At 59.6% G+C, this 21,402-nt stretch overlaps 2 protein-coding genes across 4 annotated transcripts; both read right to left on the reverse strand.

Annotated features, from left to right (window-relative positions):
- Positions 1-29: 29 nt before the first annotated feature.
- RHOC (ras homolog family member C) lies at positions 30-8,974 on the reverse strand. 3 transcript variants are annotated; one of them, XM_038162337.1, is made up of 7 exons: positions 8,838-8,854; positions 7,799-7,803; positions 7,423-7,683; positions 1,710-1,867; positions 1,353-1,473; positions 933-1,063; positions 30-793 (listed from the first exon to the last, which is right to left on the reverse strand). In XM_038162337.1, the coding sequence occupies exons 3-7, from the start codon at positions 7,442-7,444 to the stop codon at positions 620-622; spliced, it is 606 nt and encodes a 201-aa protein (XP_038018265.1). In that variant the 5' UTR covers positions 7,445-7,683; positions 7,799-7,803; positions 8,838-8,854; the 3' UTR covers positions 30-619. The 3 variants fall into 3 exon arrangements, with proteins under 3 accessions (XP_038018265.1, XP_038018266.1, XP_038018264.1); XM_038162338.1 differs by lacking the exon at positions 7,799-7,803 and having other exon boundaries at positions 7,463-7,683; positions 8,838-8,974; XM_038162336.1 differs by lacking the exon at positions 7,799-7,803 and having other exon boundaries at positions 8,838-8,974.
- A 1,524-nt stretch (positions 8,975-10,498) lies between these two features.
- PPM1J (protein phosphatase, Mg2+/Mn2+ dependent 1J) lies at positions 10,499-19,772 on the reverse strand. The gene is given in 12 exon segments (XM_038162735.1): positions 10,499-12,078; positions 12,323-12,441; positions 12,443-12,475; positions 12,618-12,725; positions 12,893-12,945; positions 12,948-12,955; positions 13,128-13,246; positions 14,522-14,606; positions 16,204-16,316; positions 16,827-17,150; positions 17,603-17,729; positions 18,948-19,772. Coding segments are annotated over 12 exon segments (1,503 nt in total). The 5' UTR covers positions 19,214-19,772; the 3' UTR covers positions 10,499-11,930.
- Positions 19,773-21,402: the final 1,630 nt, after the last annotated feature.

The raw sequence follows: 21,402 nt of genomic DNA on the forward strand, positions 1-21,402 counted from the left end.
AGAGCCAGAAGAACACCACACAAGCAAAGTTACAATTACTAAAATACCAGTTTGCATTTATTCTCCCGTTATGCAGCTGGGTTACTGCTGCCAAGCCCGCGGCCGAGGCAGACTCGAAGGCGGTGGCCCCAGCAGAGCTGGGCTCAGGGCCCAGGAGGAGAGCAGCCGGCAGCAGCTGAGCCCAGCTCTGCTCCCAGGCTGGGCTGGAACTGCCCGGGCACGTCTGTGACACTGCTGTGTGCTGCCTGCACGGCCCGGGAGAGCAGGAAAACACACCAAGGGCTGGCACACCCACACCTGGGCTGTGACCGGCACCTCCTGCTTCCGTGGCACCTGCCCAGAGCTGGGGAAGGAGAGGGAACACCGCAGCCATGCCCGGGGAAAGGCAAAACCAGGGAGCTCAGTACAAAACGGGGCAACACGGGGAGCCACACCAACGCCCGGCCCGGGAGAGCAGCAGGCGCTGAAGGCACTGGCCCCTCGTGGCCCTGGAATGTCACAGGGACACCCTGCGAGCGGGCAGGCAGCTCTGGTGCAAAGGGTTCAGGCAGGCGGTGGCACCGCGGGCGCTGCCTGGGCTGCCTCCAGCAGTCCCTCCCGGGCAGGCAGCCAGGGCTGCTCACAGCAGAGGGCAGCCTCTGCGCCTCTTGTTCTTCCGGACCTGCAGGCCAGCACGGGTGGCCATCTCGAACACCTCCCGCACCCCCTCCTTCGTCTTGGCCGAGCACTCGAGGTAGCCAAAGGCGTTGATCCTGTTGGCCATGTCCCTCCCCTCCTCTGGCTTCACCGGCTCCTAGGAAGCAGCAAAAACAGGGTTTGGAAACATCGCCAGAACACAGCAGCAACTGCCCTTGGGGCACGCAGCCCTTCCAGCCAGGATCTGGTGTGGGCAGAAGTGGCCTGCTGGCTGCGGGACCCAGGGCCGTCCCCACCTGCTTCATCTTGGCCAGCTCCCGCCGCGTGTGCTCGTCGTTGCGCAGGTCCTTCTTGTTCCCCACCAGGATGATGGGCACGTTGGGGCAGAAGTGCTTCACCTCCGGCGTCCACTTCTCAGGGATGTTCTCTGCAACAAGCACACGTGGAATCCTATGAGCTGAGGGGCTGCTGCCCCACAGCCTCCTCACGGAAACCAGCCCCAAGCTTTTTCCGTTGGAGCAGGGAGAGCTCGCCCGCAGCACGCCCCTCTCCCGCCACCTCCGCCCGGTCAGCAGGCTGCCGGCATTCCCCGAGTGCACACAAGGCCAGGGGGTGAAGGGAAGGCTCCGGCATCCTCGAGGGGCAGCTTGTGGGCTTCCCAGACCCCAGGGGGCTCAGAAGCAGCACCGAGTCCCGGGGGACCCCCAGGTCCCCACCGAGGCTGTCCGGGCTGTCGATGGAGAAGCACATGAGGATGACGTCGGTGTCCGGGTACGAGAGGGGCCGCAGCCTGTCATAGTCCTCCTGTCCCGCCGTGTCCCACAGGGCCAGCTCAACCTGAGAGGGGACAAGGACATGGCTCAGTGCCTCTGCAGGCCACGAGTGACAGATTCATCTTCCTCATGTACAGCTGTGCTCTTCCTCAAGCTGGGACAGGCTCAGGGAGACCCTGGAGCCACGGGCTCCTCTGTGCGCTGCAGGTGCACACAGAGCAACCCCGGCCACAGCGCTGGGCAGGGGCACTGCCAGCACGGGCTGTGGAGCCAGGGGACGGGAATGGCAGGGGCCCTTACCTGCTTCCCATCCACCTCTATGTCAGCAATGTAGTTCTCAAACACGGTGGGCACGTAGACCTCGGGGAACTGGTCTTTGCTGAACACGATCAGCAGACACGTCTTTCCGCAGGCACCATCTCCCACGATCACCAGCTTCTTCCTGATGGCTGCCATGGCTGTGGGGACACGAGCAGGTGAGCAGGGCAGAGCAGCACGGGCACTTCATGCTCCTGGCCCCCCAAATTCCCGTGCACAACAGCCTGGGAGATACCAGACACAAGCACCCGGGCACATCCCACTGTGAGTAGCCAGAGACTGACAGGACAGAAGGTCCCAACCCTCTGCCAGACACCCCTGAGCTCCCACACACATCAGCTCATGGGCACCACAAGGACTGGCCTGACTGGAACCATTCACACCCAGCACTGCTGCTGTGGCTGGGAGAGCCATCCCCGCTGTGCTCAGTGCTGGTGGCTGCACGCAGGGGCCTCGTGGGAGCTGACAAACCATTCTGCCTTCCCCCAACATCCAACCCTCCCTGGTTTTGCCGTGCTACCACCCAGGCAACCAGGATTTTAGGCAATCTCAGAGTTCCACACACATGCTGGGTTTATTTTAAATTATGGATTCTTCAGGGCAGAAACTGTGCTTTGGATTTCACCCCAGCATGCTCACCAGACCCTAAATAATCTGATCAGCAGCTGGAACACACCAAGCCAAGCTCCTGGAGGTCTGGGCAAGCAGGACCTGTGGCCTGGCACCCGGCACCCGGCTGGCCCCATCCCAGCCTGTCTGAAAAAGGAGCCTTTGCCATGGAACCAAGAGAGCTGACACTGGCACTGGCAGCGGGAGAAGCTGCCAGTCATCACTGAGCAAACAGAGCTGAAACCCCACGACAAAGCAAGCAGCTTTCTGCCCCATGGGAAAAGGATGCAGTTCTGCAAGGAAAACTATGCCTTTGCATCCCTCACTTTCAAAAGGGGTTTACAGCTGAGCCTGGGAACTGGCCAGGACAATGCCACAAAATGCCTGGCATGGCGTCTGAATGAGGCATGAGAAAATCAGCCACAGTAGGATCACATCCCTCCCCAGCCTTGTGACCAAAATCTCTTTTCCATCCCCAGATTCCCAGTCCAAAGAGCCTGTCCTGCTCCTCACGTGCCTTCGGCGCATCACCAGCTCCCTGTCCCTGCAGAGATCCTGGGAATGAGGCAGGCTGGCATGTCAGGGTTTAATCCCTGAAAATTCACACTGCTCTGGGGGAAATTACAGCTGACCAAGAAACCTCTCCTGAAGGCAGGGATGCTCCATGCTTTCCCCCTCAGCCCCATCCCTCTCCAAACCCTCTGCCCAGCAGCAGGGTGGGGACGAGCTGTTCATGCTGGGAGCACACAGCTCCCGGGAAAGAACCCTGTGGGAAGGACACACACCCCAGTGCTGAGGCACTGAGCCCCAAGCACTGGGAGTGGATCATGCTGGAGCACTCCAGGATCACTGGGACCAGCCTGGGAAGGCCAGAGTATCACAAGCCTGGCCTTTAACCAGGGCACTCACACTGAGCCTTAACAAAGGCCAGGAATCTGTCCCTGCCCCAGCCATCCCACCCTCACCCCGTGCCAGAGGAGGGAGCAAAAGGGTAAAGCAGGAGCCCGGCTGCATCATAATTAGCTGCAAGTGAAGGACTAAGAAACGAGCCTGAATGGCTGACCTGCATTCCAAAGGCAGGCTGCAGGCCTGCTTGTCTCATCCATGTGCCTGGCAGGTCACTCTGCCACACAAAGCCCGGGGAAACACCCCAGCTTCACAAATCACACTGCCCAACGGTCTGGGCAAAAGAGAGAGAGTTTTCACCATCCCTGGAGCAGACCCTGCTGTAGCCAGGGATCTCTGTAGGTTCCAAGCATTTTGGCTCACAAGCTGAGGCAGAAATGGTTCATGGCTGCTGAGTGCTCTGGAGCTGCTAATAAAAATAGAAAGCTGGCACTTGTGAGGTGAGAAGAGTGAGAATCAAGGGCTGCAGCCGGGAGATGGGACATTCTCAGCTGGGATCCTTGTGTCAGGCTCACATCCCACTGGAGTCGCAGGAAGTGAGACCTTCCCAGTCTACAGAAAGGTGAGCACATGTGTGCAACACTGAAATCAGAGAAAAAAAGAAAAAGGTGCTCCAAAGGGTCCCTTCTAGGAACCAGGGGCACTTTTTAGGGAGGCAAGTACTGAGCATGTGGGGAGCAAACAGCTCCTGCCCCTATTCCTCATGCCCTGCTGCTCCTGCCTGCCCAGCTGGGCAGGCAAACCCACAGTCCCACAGATGCATTAAGGCTGGAATAGACCTCCACGATGTACAAGTCCAACCCTTGCTGCAAACCATCCTTCTTGTCTGGCCAAAGGCTCGTCCTCTATCCAGCAGCACATCCACAGCACAGAAAACAGAGAGCTCAGGGAGAAAAAAGCCCGTTTAATTGGACACAAACGTCTTTGCCCACAGCAAAACACGATATGCTGCTCTGTGACTCCCTATCTCCAAGAGGAAAGGCGGCTTGGGCCGTGCTGGTATCTCACCCCCAGCACACACAGCTGACAACACCTGCAGCACAGGAGCAGGAGATGCCCAAGGACACCAAGAGCTGCCCCCAGACGGACACCGGGGTCTGTCCCCGCCCCGGCTGCAGCCCCTGCACTGAAACCACAGCCAGCCCTGCTCCTGCCCAGAACTGTCCTGCGAGGGGCACAGCCCTGCTCCTGCCCCAGAGCTGTCCTGCGAGGGGCACAGCACTGCTCCTGCCCAGAGCTGCCCACGAGGGGCACAGCACTGCTCCTGCCCAGAGCTGCCCACGAGGGGCACAGCCCTGCCCCAGCTGAGCACAGGCCCCCACCCAGAGCTCCTTCCCACGGCCTCGCTGACCCGGCACGGCTCCGGCGCGGTGCCCAGTGGTGACTCAGAGGGCAGAGGCGCTGTCCCCACCCAAAATCTCAGCACAATTCATTCCATTACTCAGGAGAGCCATCCAGAAATAGCCCATTACTAATCCAGAGCTGGTGTGCAAAGGCGAGCAGGGCAAGGAGGCTGCAAGAGCTGTGAGCCTGAGGGGTCGGCTGGCACCCCAGTCCTGCCCTGCACCCAGCAGCTGGCACAGCACCAATACCAGATGCCAGCAGCTCTCTGTTCCAGGAGAGAAGAGCCTCTTTGCCAGGGGATGCTTTGCTGCTCAGCAGGATGAGGCCAGACCCTGGGATGGGGATTCTGTTTGCACTGTTGCCAGATTATGAGCAGATAAAAAGAGTGGAAAATATGAAGACAATTTCATGAAGACAAGCGGGACAACCCCAAGTACAAAGGCAGAAGAATTAAGTGGGAGCAGCCCTGAGAGGAAGGACTTGGGGGTGCTGGTGGATGAGGAGCTCAACACGACACAGAAACACCCCCATGTGCAGGGCTGACCCCCAGCGTGGGCAGCAAGGGAGGGGGCGATTCTGCCCCTCTGCCCCACTCAGGTGAGACCCCACCTGCAGAGCTGGGGCCCCCAGCACAGGGAGAACACAGAGCTGCTGGAGCAAGGCATGGAACTGGAGCCCCTCTGCTCTGGAGCCAGCCTGGGAGAGCTGGGGGTGCTCAGCCTGGAGAAGAGAAGGCTCTGGGGAGACCTCAGACCCCCTTCAAGAAGAAATTATTCCCTGAGAGGATGGTAAGGCCCTGACACAGCTGCCCAGAGCAGCTGTGGCTGCCCCATCTTTGGGAGTGCCCAAGGCCAGGCTGGACAGGGCTTGGAGCAGCCTGGGATGGTGGAAGGTGTCCCTGCCACGGCAGGGGGGGTGAAACAAGATGAGCTTTAAGGTCCCTCCCAACCCAAAGCGTTCTGGGATTCTGTGATAATCTGAGGACAGCTTTACTACAACTGCCATCAGGCCACATGATTAAAAGCACACAGCTATCCACAACAGGCATGAAAGCTGAGATTTTACAGTCTGCCGAGTGCCAACCACCCCAAAATACAGCCAGCACTGCCCAGCCACGCTGGCAACCCACACTGGCAGCCCCTGGGCGTGAGCAGCACTCGCAGGGCCCCGCTGGAGATGCCTCCTGCTCATCCATGGAGAAAACAAAAGGGAGCAGCCACTGTGTGCCAGCATTTCCCACTGCCAAACCCCACAGGGCTGCCGTGCCCGTCCCTGCACCTGCTGCTGCAGGCAGGCTGGTCTCACGGGGAACTCTGGGTTTAATCTGTGCCACCACTGCCAGCACCAGCCAAATCCTGAGCAGGCACCTCCCTCAGCTCACCAAAAAGCTGCAACATGACCTCAAATTGCTCTCTTCTACCTTCCAAGCAACTATTCTAAAGCCATCACCATAAAATCAGCCAGGCTCCAGGGCAGCCCTTGTGCTGCTGGTCTCTCCCAGCTTTGTGCCTCAACAGTGAAGCTCCTGCTGAGCAGGATACAGGGAATTCCTCCGGCAGCAGGATGTGTCCATCATCCAGCGTCTGCTATGGGGGCTCAGGAATAGCAGAGAAAGATGTTAATGCTTTGAAGGGCTCCAACCAGGGACAGAAATCTTTCAATGAACCTCCTTGGCCAGACTCGACTTCCTAGAGGTAACAGAGGGGTTTTGTTCTAAAGCAGGAATTCCCAAGCGCTGCTGAGGGCCCCACCCTGGTCAGACCGGTCACGCCAGGGATCACAGCCCTGGCCAGAGGCACAGCCCGGAATTCTGGGCAGGGCTGGGGGGAGAGAGCTGTGCTGGGAGCAGCCCCTTGGCAGGGACACCCCACAGGGGTATCCCAATGCTGTGGGGCAGTTCCACTGCAGAAATGGTTTTAGCAGTTTGGACGCACTGGTACAATGATAAAACAAGTAAATTTCCAAATTAAAGCCCCACAGGAATGCCCACTGTGGGGAATTTCATTTGCTGAGACACCTAAGCCATGGCCCAGGTAGTACAGGACAGGTGTCTGGCCACTGCTGCAAGCACCAGAGGGACTCTCGCTACAGAATCATGGAATCACTGAGGCTGAAAGGCAGAACAAATTTCCAAAAAGGGCTGGAAGCAAACAGTGATGCTAAGGGGAAGTGCAATGGGCAGGGCAGGGCGTGGGCTCCCGGGAGATTGCAGCTCAAGGCCATCCAAGTGGCGCTGGCTTTGGCAAAGCAGCACCTGGACTGTAACACTCATCCATCCATCCCCCAGGCCGGCTGAGCTGCGTTGTTTGTGCAGCACAGAGCAGTGCTCAGCCCTGAGCCCTGAGCCCCCAGCCCTGGCTGGCACCCCGGGCTGACCCACACCCACCCGCACCAGCACTGCTCCCAGCCTCCTGGCTCACCTGCCATCCCACCTGCCTCTGCTGCCAAAACTACCCAGCACCAAGGAAAATGTCTGTACTGACCACTGAGAGAGCTGCCTGAAACCTTCCTCAGACCTGCTTTAGCCAAACAAGGGATTGTCAAAACAGGAGCTCAGCCCAGCGCTCAAGTTTAGACCATACCCGGTTTTTTGGACATATTCTTTGGGCACAGCCGGGCAGGCTGGGCTTAACACACCCTCCAGTGGCAAAGGGCAACTGTCCAACCCAGACCCGGAGCAGAGTGTCCAGGCTGGCTCGTTTCCATTGCTAAATCCCACAGAAAACATCCACGAGCAAAACACAGAAAGGAACTTGGAACAGAAGAATTTGAAACCCTAAACAAAGCCCAAAACCACAAGTGTTTGAGCATTGAGGGAAAAGCTGCCTGCCCTTACCTCCTTTTCCAAAGGACATCATGCCATGTTCTTATTTTACCTCCTGCAGTAGTGACAGCCTTCCCAGCCTCACGGCAGCGTCTTGCTGAGGGCTCCAAACAACTCGCCACAATCCCAGCAGATGCCTGTGCTCGTGCAGCGCCTGCCTGCCCCAGCGCCGATGAACGCTCGCTAACACAGCTCCTTACTTTTCATGTCAATACTCCTCTCCAGTGAGAACGGCAGGCCGGGAGGTGAGCCTAGGCAAACGCTCCTGAGAACCTGTCGGAAGACAGTGACTTGGCTCATTTTCCACTTACACCTTTCCCCGGAGAAGCTGCAGCTGTCAGGAGCCTGGATGCAAGGGAAAATCCACAAAACCTCATGCAGTCTCTACCTGAGCTGAGGAGGAGGAGCGGGACAAAAACTGAAACATTTGGACACCAGAAGCACTTGGCAAAATAGAAACAAAATGCAACTGGTCCCCATGACACACAGCCAGCCAGTCTGCCAGCTCCAGGCTCCAGTTTCCCTGGAACACTTTCCCAGGGATGTCGGCCTGGGGGCTCAGCCAGGCCCCTGCTCCAGCCCCCCATGCAGACGCAGCCCCGGGATCACACTCCCGTTCACCGGGGAGCTGTTTGGGGAGGCTGGGTTTAGGGAGACTGGGTTTAGGGAGGCTGGGCTTAGGGAGGCTGGCCACCAAGAGACTTGGCTGCCAGACTGCTAGCACTGGAAAAGGCCACGCAGTCATGCTTTTGGAATGCTCCCTTGCTTCTAAGACATTACACAATTATTTCCCCTCCCCACAAACCCCCCTAATATAAATGTTTAAGAATGAGCTCAGCAGTAAGGAAAGGGAACTTTTTTCCTCTTTCTGAAGAAAACACAGAGCGGCCACTCCATGGGCAAGGCTGTACACGGGGGCACTGCTGGAGTGGGGGTTTTGGGGAGGGATGTGGGACGGGGCAGCAGCCCCCAGGCTCTCATCCCAGGACAGACATTGCCTGGGACACAACTGCAAGTTGGCACCCACAGCCCAAGGCCACCCTCAAGGAATGACAACCTGACAACTGAGGCACAGCTGACCCATCCCTCACCACACCCAGGGACCCCCACCCCACTGCCCCACCCCTGCACTGACCCCACACCCCAGGAACCCCACCTTTGAGCCCACACCTTACCAGAATCAGTAACCCCAGACCTCAGTCCCTCCAAACCGTACAAGCAAACCCTGATCCCAGTTGCCCCAAGCCCCACCAAAGCCCTGTTTCTCCAGACTCCACCAGTAACCTAGACCCCATCACAACCAGCAATCCAGAGCTCAGCTCCCCCAGATCCCAGCTCCGGCCCACCAGTGCCCCCTGCCCAGCTGCCCCCTGCCCAGCTGCCCCCAGCTGCCCCCAGCAGTGCCCCGCCGCGCTCAGACCCCGCACCTCTCTGCGCCGCTGCCCCGTCCCGCTCCCGCTCCGGCCCCGTTCCCGGCCGCGCCGCGCGGCTCCGGGCACCGCCCCGTCCGGGGCCGCCCGCCGAGGGCGGAGCGGCTGCGCGGGGCCGTGCCGAGCCGTGCGGGGCCGTGCCGAGCCGCGCGGGGCCGTGCCGCGATGGGCTGTGCTGTGCGGGGCCGTGCCGAGCCGCGCGGGGCCGTGCCGCGATGGGCTGTGCTGTGCGGGGCCGTGCCGAGCCGTGCGGGGCCGTGCGGGGCCGTGCCGCGATGGGCTGTGCCGTGCGGGGCCGTGCCGAGCCGCGCGGGGCCGTGCCGCGATGGGCTGTGCTGTGCGGGGCCGTGCCGAGCCGTGCGGGGCCGTGCGGGGCCGTGCCGCGATGGGCTGTGCCGTGCGGGGCCGTGCCGAGCCGTGCGGGGCCGTGCCGCGATGGGCTGTGCCGTGCGGGGCCCTGCTGAGCCGAGCCGTGCCGAGCCGAGCCGAGCCGAGCCCTTTCCGGAGTGCCCCCAGCCCGGCTCCGGCACACCCGGAGCCCCCCCGGTGCTACCCCGGAGCCCTGGGCGCCCCGGGGGCGTTTCACCGGTTCAGATTCCCGAGGCCACGTGGGGAGGGGGCGAGCCCGGCTCCGGGAGGGGCTGAGCTGCTGCCCTCAACCCCCGTGCCCGGTGAGACCGGCAGCCAGGACCTCTGCCCGCTGCGACAGACACAGGCAGCTGAGGGACGTGCCTTGTCCCAGGGTCCCCTCCAAGGGGCAGAGCGGGGCTGTGACCTGCTGTGCCCCGCATTAGGGGCTGCCACTGGTGCCACTGGGCTCCCCGTGCCCACCCGGGGCTGCGGGAGGGAGCGCCAGGCGGCTGCTCCCCCCTGACATCCAGCTGCAGGCAGAGCTCCCGTCCCTCCGCCGGGGAAAGGCAGCCCCAGGAGCCTGGCCCAGACCCAGCCTCATAAACCGCGGCTATTTTAAGGGCTTGCAGACTATTTTTCTTTATTTATCAAGCCCCAGGCCAGGAGTTGGTTCCAAAGGAAATGTTTCCTTAGTAAAAAAGGGAACCACAGAGGAAGCTTTAAATGCAGCAGCCACTGCTTCCTTGTCTTATCCAACAGCCGGGCAGCGACCTGGAAAAGCAGAGCCAGTTCTCAGCCACCAGCATGAAAAGGAATGTGCCAGGGGAACGGGGCTGTGCAAGCCAGTGTGAAGAGAGCCTCAGGAGTACCGGGGGTACCAGGTGGCCGTCGGAGGGACGCGGGCATGTTTCCACCCTCGAGGCAGGAGCAGCTGCTGCTTGAGTGCCTGAGCTGCGGGGAGGGACAGTCGCATTCCTCAGCGCCACCGCCTGCCCCACTCCCTCCCCCGCAGCCAGGAAGACCATCAGCCTGTTCTCCCCTCCGTCCCGTGCGTGGTGCTCCTGCTGCCACCGGCCCCAGCCAGCCCCAGGGCCCAAGTCCCGCTCAGCACCGCGCTGGCCCCGGCAGCACCCCCGGCTCCCGCTGCCCGGGGCGCTGCACGGGCTCTGCCCAGTGCCAAGGGCACACGGACAGCAGCACGCACGGCTCTGCCTGTTTGCCTGCCCACATAAATTAATCAGAGCTAATTGGCTTTTCGGTAAGTCGCCTTTGCAGGAGCTCTGCAAAGAAAGACTCTGAAGTAGGACTGCGAGTGGCAAAATCTTTATTTAAACACCCAGTGCTACACAAGGACAGGCTCCCGGCCCCAGCACCACTCCCTTCAGCACGGGTGCCAACAGGTTCAAATCCCGAGCATAACTTTCCCTTTGCATTGTGTGCCCCAGTTTATTTACATCTCACTGGTTACGGGACACAAACAACACTCACCAGAGGTGACACTTGACAAGAGCTGGCTGCACCCAGTGACGGGACACGAGCTACTGGTGCCACGGAGCCTTTCCCAAACAAGGGACCATGGCCCAGCTCTCCCCATTGCCACACTGCCAGGACAGGACAATCCCTCACAGTTTAGACTCTGCAGAGGTCTGGGAAAAGGATGCTCCAGGTCAGACATGTGTGTGATGCAAAAATCCGGTGCAGAGGTCAAGTGCTCAGCTCCCCTCTGCAGCAGTTCTGAGATCATTAAGGAAAACATGGGAGCTGTCTTTCCCTGCCCTGGTCACACCAAGCTGCTTTTCTTGTGGGTTCCCAGCCCTGGGCTAAGCAGATCCAGTGCAGTTAAGCTGTTAAGCTCACCTGAATAGGGCTGCTCTGTGAGAGGCTGCTAACTCAGAACCACTCCAAAATACAGACATGCATTCACAGACTCCCCAACCAAGAAAGGATTGAGACTTTTCCCAGCTCAGCTCTCCAGTTAATAAATAATTGGCTCCAGGAGCACTGCAGCGACCCAAGGCATGAGAGGATGGGGATAAACCTGTGGCACAGCCAGTGCTGCTGGAATTGCTTATCCCTCCTCAGGGCCCTGGGTGCACAGCAGAGCTCGGTCACTGCTCCAGTCTCCCAGACTGGAGACTGAGACAAAGCCATGACAGAATCAAGGTGTGAGGGGCTGAAAACTGGGAGCACAAGGCTGGGATGGCCATTGTGGGGCCACAACTGGACTTGTGCCAGGTCTAGCACTGCCCAGCTGCCTGTGGGACTTCCCTCCCAGCCACATCCCATCTGAGCCCTAGCTCCAACAGCAGCTCCAGGGTCACTGGCCAAAGCATGCCAGGGCAGGAGACGGGGTGACTGCAGCAGGTGTGAGTGCCTCAGCAGCCCCATGGCTGTCACACAGGGCTGCAATCAGCATAGCCATGGCAAGAGGCAAAGGACATCTGAGGAGCCAAGGGGCCGTCGGGCTTTTCACAGCATTGAGGAAGTAGCAGCATAAAACATCCCTCAGCCCCAGGGTTCGCATCTATCCAAGGCCTCTCCATCTCCACCCGGGACTGGGATGCGAGCACGTGGAGGGGATGCTCTGGACAGGAGCACAGACTGAGGCTCCAGGTTTCTTTCTCTTCTTGCAGCTGGCTCACAAAACAAGTGCTTAGAGGAGGTGTGGCCTGAGCCTCAGCATCCCACTCCACAGTGACTCCATCCGGGCAGGGCGAGCTGCCCCAGGTTCATTCAGCATCACGTGTAGTTGCCAGGGCCACCCAGGGGGATCACAAAAACAGAGATGTCATCACCAGAGCCCAGCTTGTCGTTGGCCAGCCGCCAGCCACGCTCCTTCAGCACCCCCCGTGACCGCACCACCAGCTCCTGGGCCACCATGGTGTACCTGGAGGCACAGCAGAGCACGGCTCAGCAGCGACCCCAGAGCCCTGATGCAGCATCCTGGCAAGGAGGGAGAAGCTAGAGCAGCTAGAGCTGCAGGAAAGGGTTCCTTGGAGAGATCCAGGCTCATCCAGGGGAGCAATGCACTCTGTGGAGCCCAGAGGGATGCGTGGCCACAACACTGCTCCGAGGAGCCAGGCCAAGGGGAGGTGGTGGAGTGCCCGTCCCCCTGCCCACCTGCAGCTCACCTGCACGGGTCGTTGGGCTCATAGCTCGTCAGCACCTCCATCACCACACCAGCCACCTCCTGGTCATTGGTGACATCCCAGAGCCCGTCGGTGCCCAGCACCAGAACATCGTCAGGGGCAGTGCTCGTACTGCGTGAGGTCATAAACCCGGACCTGGCAGGCAAAGGGCAAGACGCAAGGGTGAGAGGCAGAGGAGGCTCCTGCTGCCCTGGGCACAGCATGGATCTGGGCCTGCTGAGAGGCCCTGACCATTGCAGGGACCCTGGGGTGTGAAGCTGCTGGCAGCCAGGCTTACCTCTGGGAAGCAGGACAGGAAGGGCTTGATGTGGATGTTGGAGCTGAACACCTTGAGGTCGTGGTCTCCCAGGCCTCTCGTGACCCCAATTGTGGCCATCATCCGAGCCTGGAGAATGGTGGAATCAAAAGAGAACTTTAAGCAGCTTTATCTCCAGTTCCATTCCCAGCAGAGAATTGGTGATGACAGCACTACCAAAAATGGGCTGGAATGCCCCAGAACAGTGAGAGCAGGCAGGAAACAACCCCTGCCAAGCTTCTGCCACAGGACTTTACCTTTTTGCCTTCCCCAAAGATAAGTGGAAACTTCAGGTCATCCTCTTCTATCTTTTGTAAGCCCTGGTTAAAATAAGCCAGAGACAAGGTGTCGGCAGGGGAAGCCTCCAGCACCTCCACGGACCACTCGGGACCTGGGTACCCAGAGCAGCAGAGCCCCTGCCCGTGGGATGGGATGCCAGAGATGAGCAGCCACCACAGCAGGACCCCAGTGCCACCAGGGGGTGGGGCTTACCAGCCATTCATGTTCTGGTCCCTGTAGAGCATCTTCTTGCCCAGCTCCTTGGGCTGGATCCTGCGGGGGAACTCCAGGTGGGTGAACTCCTTCCCCAGCAGCTCGGGCCTTAGCAATGCCTGCAGGAAGGAGTGTTGGCTCAGCCACAGGGCTGGGAGAGCAGGATCTGTGGATCCAGCCCTGCCCAGATCAGGCTACAACATTCCCTGGTGGGATAACATCGGATAACTGCTCTGGAGCCGCTTGAACGGGGGCTGGTAAAGCAGCTTCAAGCCGCCCACCTGTGCCAAGCCAGAGGGGAAACTGGAGCTGAGGACAGCCATGCCAGCACTCAGCAAGAAGGAGAAGCTTTTGCATAGACAGTTTTGGGAAATAAAGATCTCCGAGAGGGATCAAACAATCAAACCCCAGCAAATTCCAGGAGAAGCTGGAATTTACCCAGAAGGAGTCATAGCTGCAAAGCTCTGAGGATCCCAGGCTCAGTGCAGGGCATGGCACTCACCCCAGGAAAAGACTGATGGGTCTCTTCTGAAACAGAGTCCCAGCTGTGACCGTGACAAGGGACAAGCAGCAGCACAGAGCCCTGCCCAGGGCAGCCCCAAGCCCCCACGGAGCACAGTGTGGAGGGGACCAGGAACTGGGAGTGCTGGAAAATGCTGAAGGGGAAAGAAAAGCAGGAAGAGAAGAGGAGCTCCCTTGGGAAGATGGGATGGCAGGGGGTTGGGGCAGAGGCGTGGAGACCCCAGCCTCAGCATCACGTGGCAGAGCAGCGTGTGCCTGTCCCCAGGCTGTGCCCCTGCCCCTCGCAGCCAGCGGAGGAGGATTCTGATCACAGCAGTTTCCTCCTCTCGGTCATTCAAAAATAGACTCCAGAAAAGCACCTCAGTGTTTTTCCAAGTACATTGCAAGCCAGGAAATTTCATCCAGCAAGACCTTCTCCAACACAAACTCCTCCTGCCCTGTGCTGCCCTCAGAGAGGTCTTTATAACCTTAAAGAGTCTCCCTGGGTGGCAGCAGGGGCGTTATCCAGGAGAGGGACAGGGAGCTTTCAGGGCGAAAGGCGCAAACCCGTTGGCACACATCAGCTGTGACTCTCCGGGGAGCGGCCGGGGAAGAAAGTAGGACTGAGCAGGAGCACTGCAGCTCCTGTGACACAGCAAACCAGGGCTCTGCCAGCCACAAGATGCCCCCATGCCAGCTCTCTGCATCTCAGGGCCTCTTCCCACCCCAGGAAGCAGTCTGGGATGGACAAGTGCCTACAGCAGGTCCCAGCCATGGGGCGGCCCTGGTGCAGAACCCCACCGTGGCAGCAGTCCAGCAGGCAGCACAGGGGACTGGGAAGAGGCCAGGAGGTGTTTCAGCAGGAATGAGGTTAGAAGAAAGGTCTTTCTTACTAAAAACTGCAGCCTCTGCCTCTCTGTCTCTGGAGTAAACTCCCTGGACATTGGAATGATTTCCCCATTACGGATGATAATGGCCCTGCAATGAAACATGGAAGGATGAGATTAGAGAGAAGGAGACTTGGCGGAGGAGCTGAGCCTGGCTCTCCGGGGCTGATTCCCAGGAGGGGAGCAACCCCTTCCCCTCTGCTGCCCACCCTTTTCCCAGCCTGAGGTGGGGGCTCCTTCCAGGATTCACTGCTCCCCCTGGGCAGGGCAGGGCAGGGCAGGGCAGGGCAGGGCATCTCTCCCTCCTGTGCAGGAGAGGGGCAGGAAGGAAGGGGAAAGGGGAGAGAAACATGGGGCAGAGGGGAATGAAGCAGACCAAAGCAAAGGACAGAATATGGTTAGAAAAGGAGCAGCACAAAGGCTCCCTTTAGAGGGGAGCTGCACACAGCAGGGGCAGAAATTGCCTGCAGCAGGAGACAGGTGCACGAGCCCATCCCACACCAGCACTGCCACTTGCCATGGGTCTGCTCTCACAGTTCAATGTCTCAAGAAAACATGAAGGTCTGGTTATGAGATGTTTCTGGATGTCATGGTAGGCCCGAGGATCTCCAACACTGGTGGCTGTGAGTCTTCTCCAGTGATGCAAGGCCAGGCTGGGCTCACTCTGGCAGTGTCTGATGCCCGAGAAGGCAGCACAGGCTGTTACCCAGAGGCACAGTCACAACCTCAGCACTGTGCATGCTGACATCCTGCATGGCTGTGCCTGGCTGCTGCTCCCATGGAGGGGGGCCTGCACCCAGAACGAGAGATCTCCTGCTCTGTCCCAGAGCTGGAAGCACATCCAGCCTCAGAAAATTGACCAGAGCCTGTATTTGCTGGTCTGACATTGCTGAGGACAAGGTAACCTGCAGTAAATACCCAGAGCAACTGTAACTGCCCCATTCTTGGAAACGTTCAAGGCCAGGTCTGACAGGGCTTGGGCAACCTGGTCTAGTGGAAGGTGTCTGCAAATGGCAGCAGGTGGAACAAGATGAGCTTTAAGGTCCTTTCCTACCCAAACCATTCTTTGATCCAATGATAAACACAGGGCAGTTCAAACCAGCTTCACCTGCAGTGTCACCTTCAGTCAAAGTGGGCCTGCCCTTCTGCCACTGCCTGGGGCTGTGGGCACACTCAGCTGCAGTTACGGCAGCCCACCCTGGAAATAAATGCAGCAACTAAAGTTCTTGGGCTCCAAGCTCCCACTGCACACCGATTTGTGTCCTCCTGAAACAGGTCACTGCTATGAAGTGTACTCTAAAATGACTTCTTGCACATTTTTGAAAGCTTGGCTGAGTGCAACTTTCACTCTCCAGCCTGCAGCCCAGGCAGTGCCAGCAGCAGGGGCCAGGCTGTCAGAGCCATCTGGGCAGCGGAGAAGCGGGAAAGAAGAGAGCACATCCTAGAATTTGGGAGGCAATCCTGCAGCCCTATCTGTGCCCCTGGCAAACACAGAGATCACAGCAGAGCACATTGTCCCCAGGGCATGGAGCAGGCAGGGGATGACTGCCCAGTTCTGCCCCCTTCACCTCCCCTAGACAGGGATGGAGCTGGGTGCTCCTCTCCAGCCACCCCTCTGGCACCACCCCACTGTTCCGGGGTGTCCCCAGCCCCTGAGCAAAGCTGAGGGCTGCCCTGTGGGGCTGTACCTGCTGTCCCCAGCGTTGGCCACGTAGAACTTGCCCATGAGGTAGATGGCAGCCAGGGCACAGCACCCCCCAGCCAGGTGCTGGGACGCCCGCTCGCGCTCGATCTGCTCGTCCTGGGGAGACACAGAGGCGGCAGGGTAGGTGGGCAGCCCCAGACGGCTCCTGGCAGCCCCCGATGGCACCTGGCAGCCCCCGATGGCACCTGGCAGCCCCAGACAGCACCTGGCCGCTCCAGCAGCACCGCAGCTCCAGGTGGGAAGCAGTGACCAGCCAGGGTACCCTCCCCACACTGCCACGGAGTGGCTGTAGGGCTCGAGGGGGGTCTTGTGGGGCAGCCAGGGACGTGGCTCCACTGGGGCAGGAGAGAGCAAGACAGGAAGGGAGCAGGTGGGCCTGCTGGAACAAAGACCCCACACAGACCACCCAAAGCCTCTGCATTCTGAAAGCTCAAAATGCATCACAGAGCCCTCTCTGAGACCATCGTGCTTGGAGCCCTCCCTGCAGCCCCTCCTTGCTGCTGAGCTGCCTTTTACCAGCGGGGTCAAGCTGATGCAGACACAGACAGCAAAGAGGGGCTCTCAGGGGATGCTCTAGATGATCTAGATGAGGCAGAGGATCCTCACCATGTGCTTGAAGGCATTCTCAATGGCACCGATCACCAGGCTCTCATGGGACACTGCTTTCTCCAGGTGAAACCGTGGCACAGCATCATTCAGGAGCTCCCCACGCTCCTCTGCACAGGACGTCTGGTTTGGATCCGCGGCACCGGTCTGCGCGTCGTGCGGGAGGCAGATGGGAGGTGGGGAGGGGTCCTGCAGGATCTCCACGAGGTCCCGGAGCTGCTCACAGATGTGCAGGTGGAGCCTCTCGGATGCCATGACAGCAGCACCGCTGCCTGCGTGGCCGTCAAACAGGGCCCAGTAGTGGAAATAGAAACCTTTCCTGCCCTGCAGGGAGAAGAGGGAAGGCTAAATGAGCCTGCGAGGAAGCAGATGGCATGGGAAACCCAGAGCAGCTGGCTACCAGCTGAGGATGGTGACACGAGTCTCACAGGTCTCAGTGCAGGCTGGAGCAATGCGGGCAGCTGACCAAGGGTGCCTGGACACAGCTGACCCCTGGCTGGAGCCCAGCCCTGCCCCAGACACCTCATGCCTTTGGGGGCACCGCGGTGCCAGCACAGCAGCCGCCTCTGCAGCCCGCCAGGGCCCGCGGGCCACTGCTGACCCGGGCCAGCCCTGGTGCAGCCACACGGGGGTGAAGGGTGGCAGGGGCAGGCAGAGAGAAGGGCCACGAGCCACGGGAATCCCCAGCGTGCACACATTGCCATGTGTCCCATCTCATGCCCGGCTGCTGGGCATCTTCCCTGTCGCGTCCCTGCTTGGAACCACCAGGCTCTCACCCCATCCAGCTCTCCACTGCCGTCCCTGGATGACAGCCAGCCCCTCGGGCTGGGCCTCTGCTCCACAAACACCACCTCACAGCATGCCTGGTCCTCATTGTGCTGGCTCTTCCCTGCATTTATCACCCTGCCAGGAGGAAAAAAGCTGTAAAGACCCTTTCTTTCACATCATGTTCCAGCAAATGCCATCCCGCAGCACCTCTTCCCCCCACCCCTCCACTCATGCCCCCATGTCCCCAGAGATGCCAGGGCTGTCCTGCACAGGTGCTCCTGGCCTGTCCCAGGTGTCTCAGACCAGTTGTGTGGGTTGACCTGGGGCCAGGAGCAGCACTGAGTCCCACCCACAGCCGGGTCCGGGGGGAGCAGTTGTCCACACACCTGCCAGGGGAGGTGGCCAGAAATAAACTGAGTTTGCTGAGGGTCCCTAGCACTGCCCCGGGCAGAATAACTGCCCCAAAACCTGTCCCAACCTCAGATGTACACCCCTGGGACACAGAGAGAATCACAGCCTCACCCACGTCCCATCACCTCTTGGGGGAGCAGGGGCTCGGGGAAGGAGGGGAGAAGGTGGTGATGATGAAACCGGCAGAACTTTTGCAAAAAGATTCACAGTGACCTTTCCCAGCCTGTGCTGGCACAGCAGATTTCAGGTCTAGATTGCAGAACCTGCTCACAGGAAGAAGCTGTAAACACAGCAGGGTGACTTTTCTTTAGGCAGACTTTCCAAGTGGTTTGCAGAAAGAACTCTTGGGACACCAAAAAAGGGACTTTTTCCCTCTGGGTGCTCCTACCCCACTATCTCCAGGGGCAAATCAACATCTCATAAAAGCTCCCCAGGATATCAGGAAGATCAGCTCGAGGAAGGGATTGCAGGAGTGGGCTGACAGCAATAAGCAGCAAAAGCCTTCAAAGTCTGACCTTCCCTCCCGCTTTCAGTTAGGGCTGAAACTCGCAGCTAGTGAAAGAAGAAGACAATCGGGTCCCTGAAGGGGAAGTCTCAAGTAGTCTCACTCCCAAGAAATCCCCAGCTCCCTGCTCCCCACGAGTCCTGCCAGAGGCGCCGCATCTTCCTCGCCCTCCGTACCCACCGGTGACCGCGGGTGTTGTGCAGAAAGCGCAGAGAACAAATCGGGCAGAAGAACCTAAACCCCTCGGGGATGGGAAAGAGCCCAGCCCCTCGCTGCTGCTCTCCCACCGCGGGCACCCGCACTGCCGCTCCTCGCTGCTGCTGCTGGAAGAGGCACAGACGCAGCTCCCCGCCCGCCGCGACCCACTTTCGTCCCCAGGGCTGCAGCGCCGAGCGGGGCCATCGAGCCCTCCCCGGCGGCAAACGCGCCCCGCTCACTCTGCGTATCCCGTGCTCCAGGGCAGGCGGCGGCGCCCGTCGCGGGGGCTCTGCACCGCCCGCCCCGTGTGGTCGTCGGCGCGGCGCAGCTCCTCGGGGGTCAGCTGCAGGAAGGCCGGCCGGCAGAAGGCGGCTGGCGGCGGCGATCCCCGAGCGGCCCCGGCTCCGGCCCCGCCGCCCCGGGCTTCTGCGGGGGGCTGCGCGCCCGGCCCCGCGCCCAGCCCCGCCGCCAGCTGCGCCACGGCGGCGCGCACCCGCAGCAGCATCCCCAGCCCGGCGAGCGGAGCCAAAGCGACCCGAGCCGAGCCGAGCCTAGCCGAGCCGAGCCCCGCCTCCCCCGCGCCGCGGTACGGGGGGGGAAGCAGGCGCGGCTTAGCGCCGCAGCGCGAACGCGCATCTCCCGCAGCCGGCGGGAGCGAGCCCTCCGGGTCATGGACCCCCCGTTATCCCGCAGCCGGGGGGAACGAGCCCTCCCGGGTCATGAACCCCCCGTTATCCCGCAGCCGGGGGGAGGCGGAGGTCGAGCTCTCCCGGCGAGGGCCCGGCGCTCGGCCGGGAGCCCCGGGGACACGAGCCATCCCGGCGCAGAAACTGCTCTGGGAAAGTCTTTTCCCGGCTGCGGGGAGACAGGCTGGCCCTGACCACGCGTTTTGCCGGCGGGCGAGTTTCCTAACTGGATCGTCCCAAGATTCCAGCGGAGCCACCTACAGAGGGACAGCAGCCCCGTGCAGCGCCAGGCGCTTTGTCCCCCCCGTGGCGCTCATCCCACGCGCGGCCAGTCCGGGCTATTAATAACCCGCAGCCTGGGAGGAGCAGGGGCGCGCCGGGAGAGGGCTGAGAGCCGAACCTCTCCCTCCCTTTCACCCAGGATGCTGCGCTCCCGCGTGAGCAGGATGCGGATTTAGCTGAGGCAGAACAACACATCCTCCCTGGCTGGGAGGGGAAGAGTCGCCAGCTTAAACACCATCGCTTGCCCAGCCTGACCTTAGCACTGCCTCTGGGCTCCTGTGACAGCAAAAAAAACCAAAAAAAACAAAAAAACCAAAAAAACCACAAAAAAAAAACCTGATGAAAAAACACAATACTTGCCTACTGTAAAGGAAAATTGAGGCTTTCTTAAAATTCGTGTGCCCCGGTGCCTCAGTTTCACAGAGGAACCACTGATCCTGTCAACACCGGGCTTCTGCATTGTAAGTTACAAGCAGAAGCAGCACTGAGAAGCCCCCAGGCTTTAGCCATCTTCAGCCAGAGATCTTCAAACTGTACCAGATTATTAGGATCTCAGTACAGAAGTGACTCAGTGGTACCTGTATTCCACCTTCTAATCCCAAGATTTAAAGTCTTCAGTACACTTTAAAGCTCTTTCAGTACACTTCAAAGCTCTCTCAGTACCCTTCAGGACCTGGTCTAGTGGGCAGCATCCCTTCCCACAGCGTGGGATTGGAACTAGGTTCTCTAAGATCCCTTCTGGGGGGGTTGGAAATACTGATCTTTAAGGTCCCTTCCAAACCAGCCCTTCCAGCCTGAGGCCAGCACCCCTCTAGTTCCTCTCCAGCATTCACGGCTCCTCTCCTCAGCTCCTGATGCCTTCCCCTCACGGCATCCCTGTCCAGCTGCTGGTCACGCATGGGGTGCTCTTGGATGTTCTGAGTGCAATATCACCGCGTTATTAAGGCTGAAAATCACTGGATTCTCCAGGGAGCGTGTCTCCCTGCTGTGGGACTGCCAGTCTGCCCCGTACTGCTGAGTCACCAGGATGCTTTCCTTGGAAAGAAGGAATTGGCAGTTTCCAGACTGACTCCTGTGACCCTGCTCGATATTTGTTGTTTCCGTTATGTTGAGCACAGCATGGGAAGAATGGTCTGACAAATAAACACGCTCCTGCAGGAATGCTCCCTGAAACAATGCCGTGCTAAAGGCCGTTTTCCAAGAAAGAGGGCTCCATTTCCCCCTATTCATTCTGCCAGACAGATCCATGCAAAGTTTTCTCCTCATCTGCCAGGCTGATGTTCCTCTTCACAAGGTTGCCTGGCACGAGGCCTGGGGATGCAGATGCTGTAGGCTGAGTCAGACTAACGCCAATAAACAGCCACTCCAGGTGCCAGCAGCTCTGCCCTTCGCTCTTCCCGTCCCTCTGGGGGTCCTGCCTGGGATGCTCATGCTTTCCCTGTCTCCCCTCTCACCCAAAGTCACCCCTGAGCGTGTCAGGTACTCACCTTCCCTGGACACAGCTTCAGGTGAAGCGCTCCAGCATGCTGCCATGATAAACAGTGACTTAACAATCAGTAACACAGGGATTAGTCTTAAATTATGCTATTTTAATTGATTTCTCATGCAAGTGCTTAGCACCAAAAAAGCCTTTCTAAGTTTCATCTTTCATCTGTGTTGCTGAGCCCCAGAGGAGGTAGGATGGAGCCAGGGATATTTCTTTGTGAAAGAATGACATGTTGGTTGC

Source organism: Motacilla alba, chromosome 26, assembly GCF_015832195.1.
Source record: "Motacilla alba alba isolate MOTALB_02 chromosome 26, Motacilla_alba_V1.0_pri, whole genome shotgun sequence".
Lineage (NCBI taxonomy): Eukaryota > Metazoa > Chordata > Aves > Passeriformes > Motacillidae > Motacilla > Motacilla alba.

What these genes read in the sequence shown, in the direction of transcription:
- RHOC (XM_038162336.1), bottom strand. Translation starts at nt 7,444, where the DNA reads ATGATGTCCTTTGGAAAAGGAG. An exon ending in GATGTCCTTTGGAAAAGGAG is followed by an intron (nt 1,868 to 7,422) that starts GTAAGGGCAGGC and finishes GTGTCCCCACAG; the next exon opens with CCATGGCAGCCATCAGGAAG. An exon ending in CGACAGCCCGGACAGCCTCG is followed by an intron (nt 1,064 to 1,352) that starts GTGGGGACCTGG and finishes TGCTTGTTGCAG; the next exon opens with AGAACATCCCTGAGAAGTGG.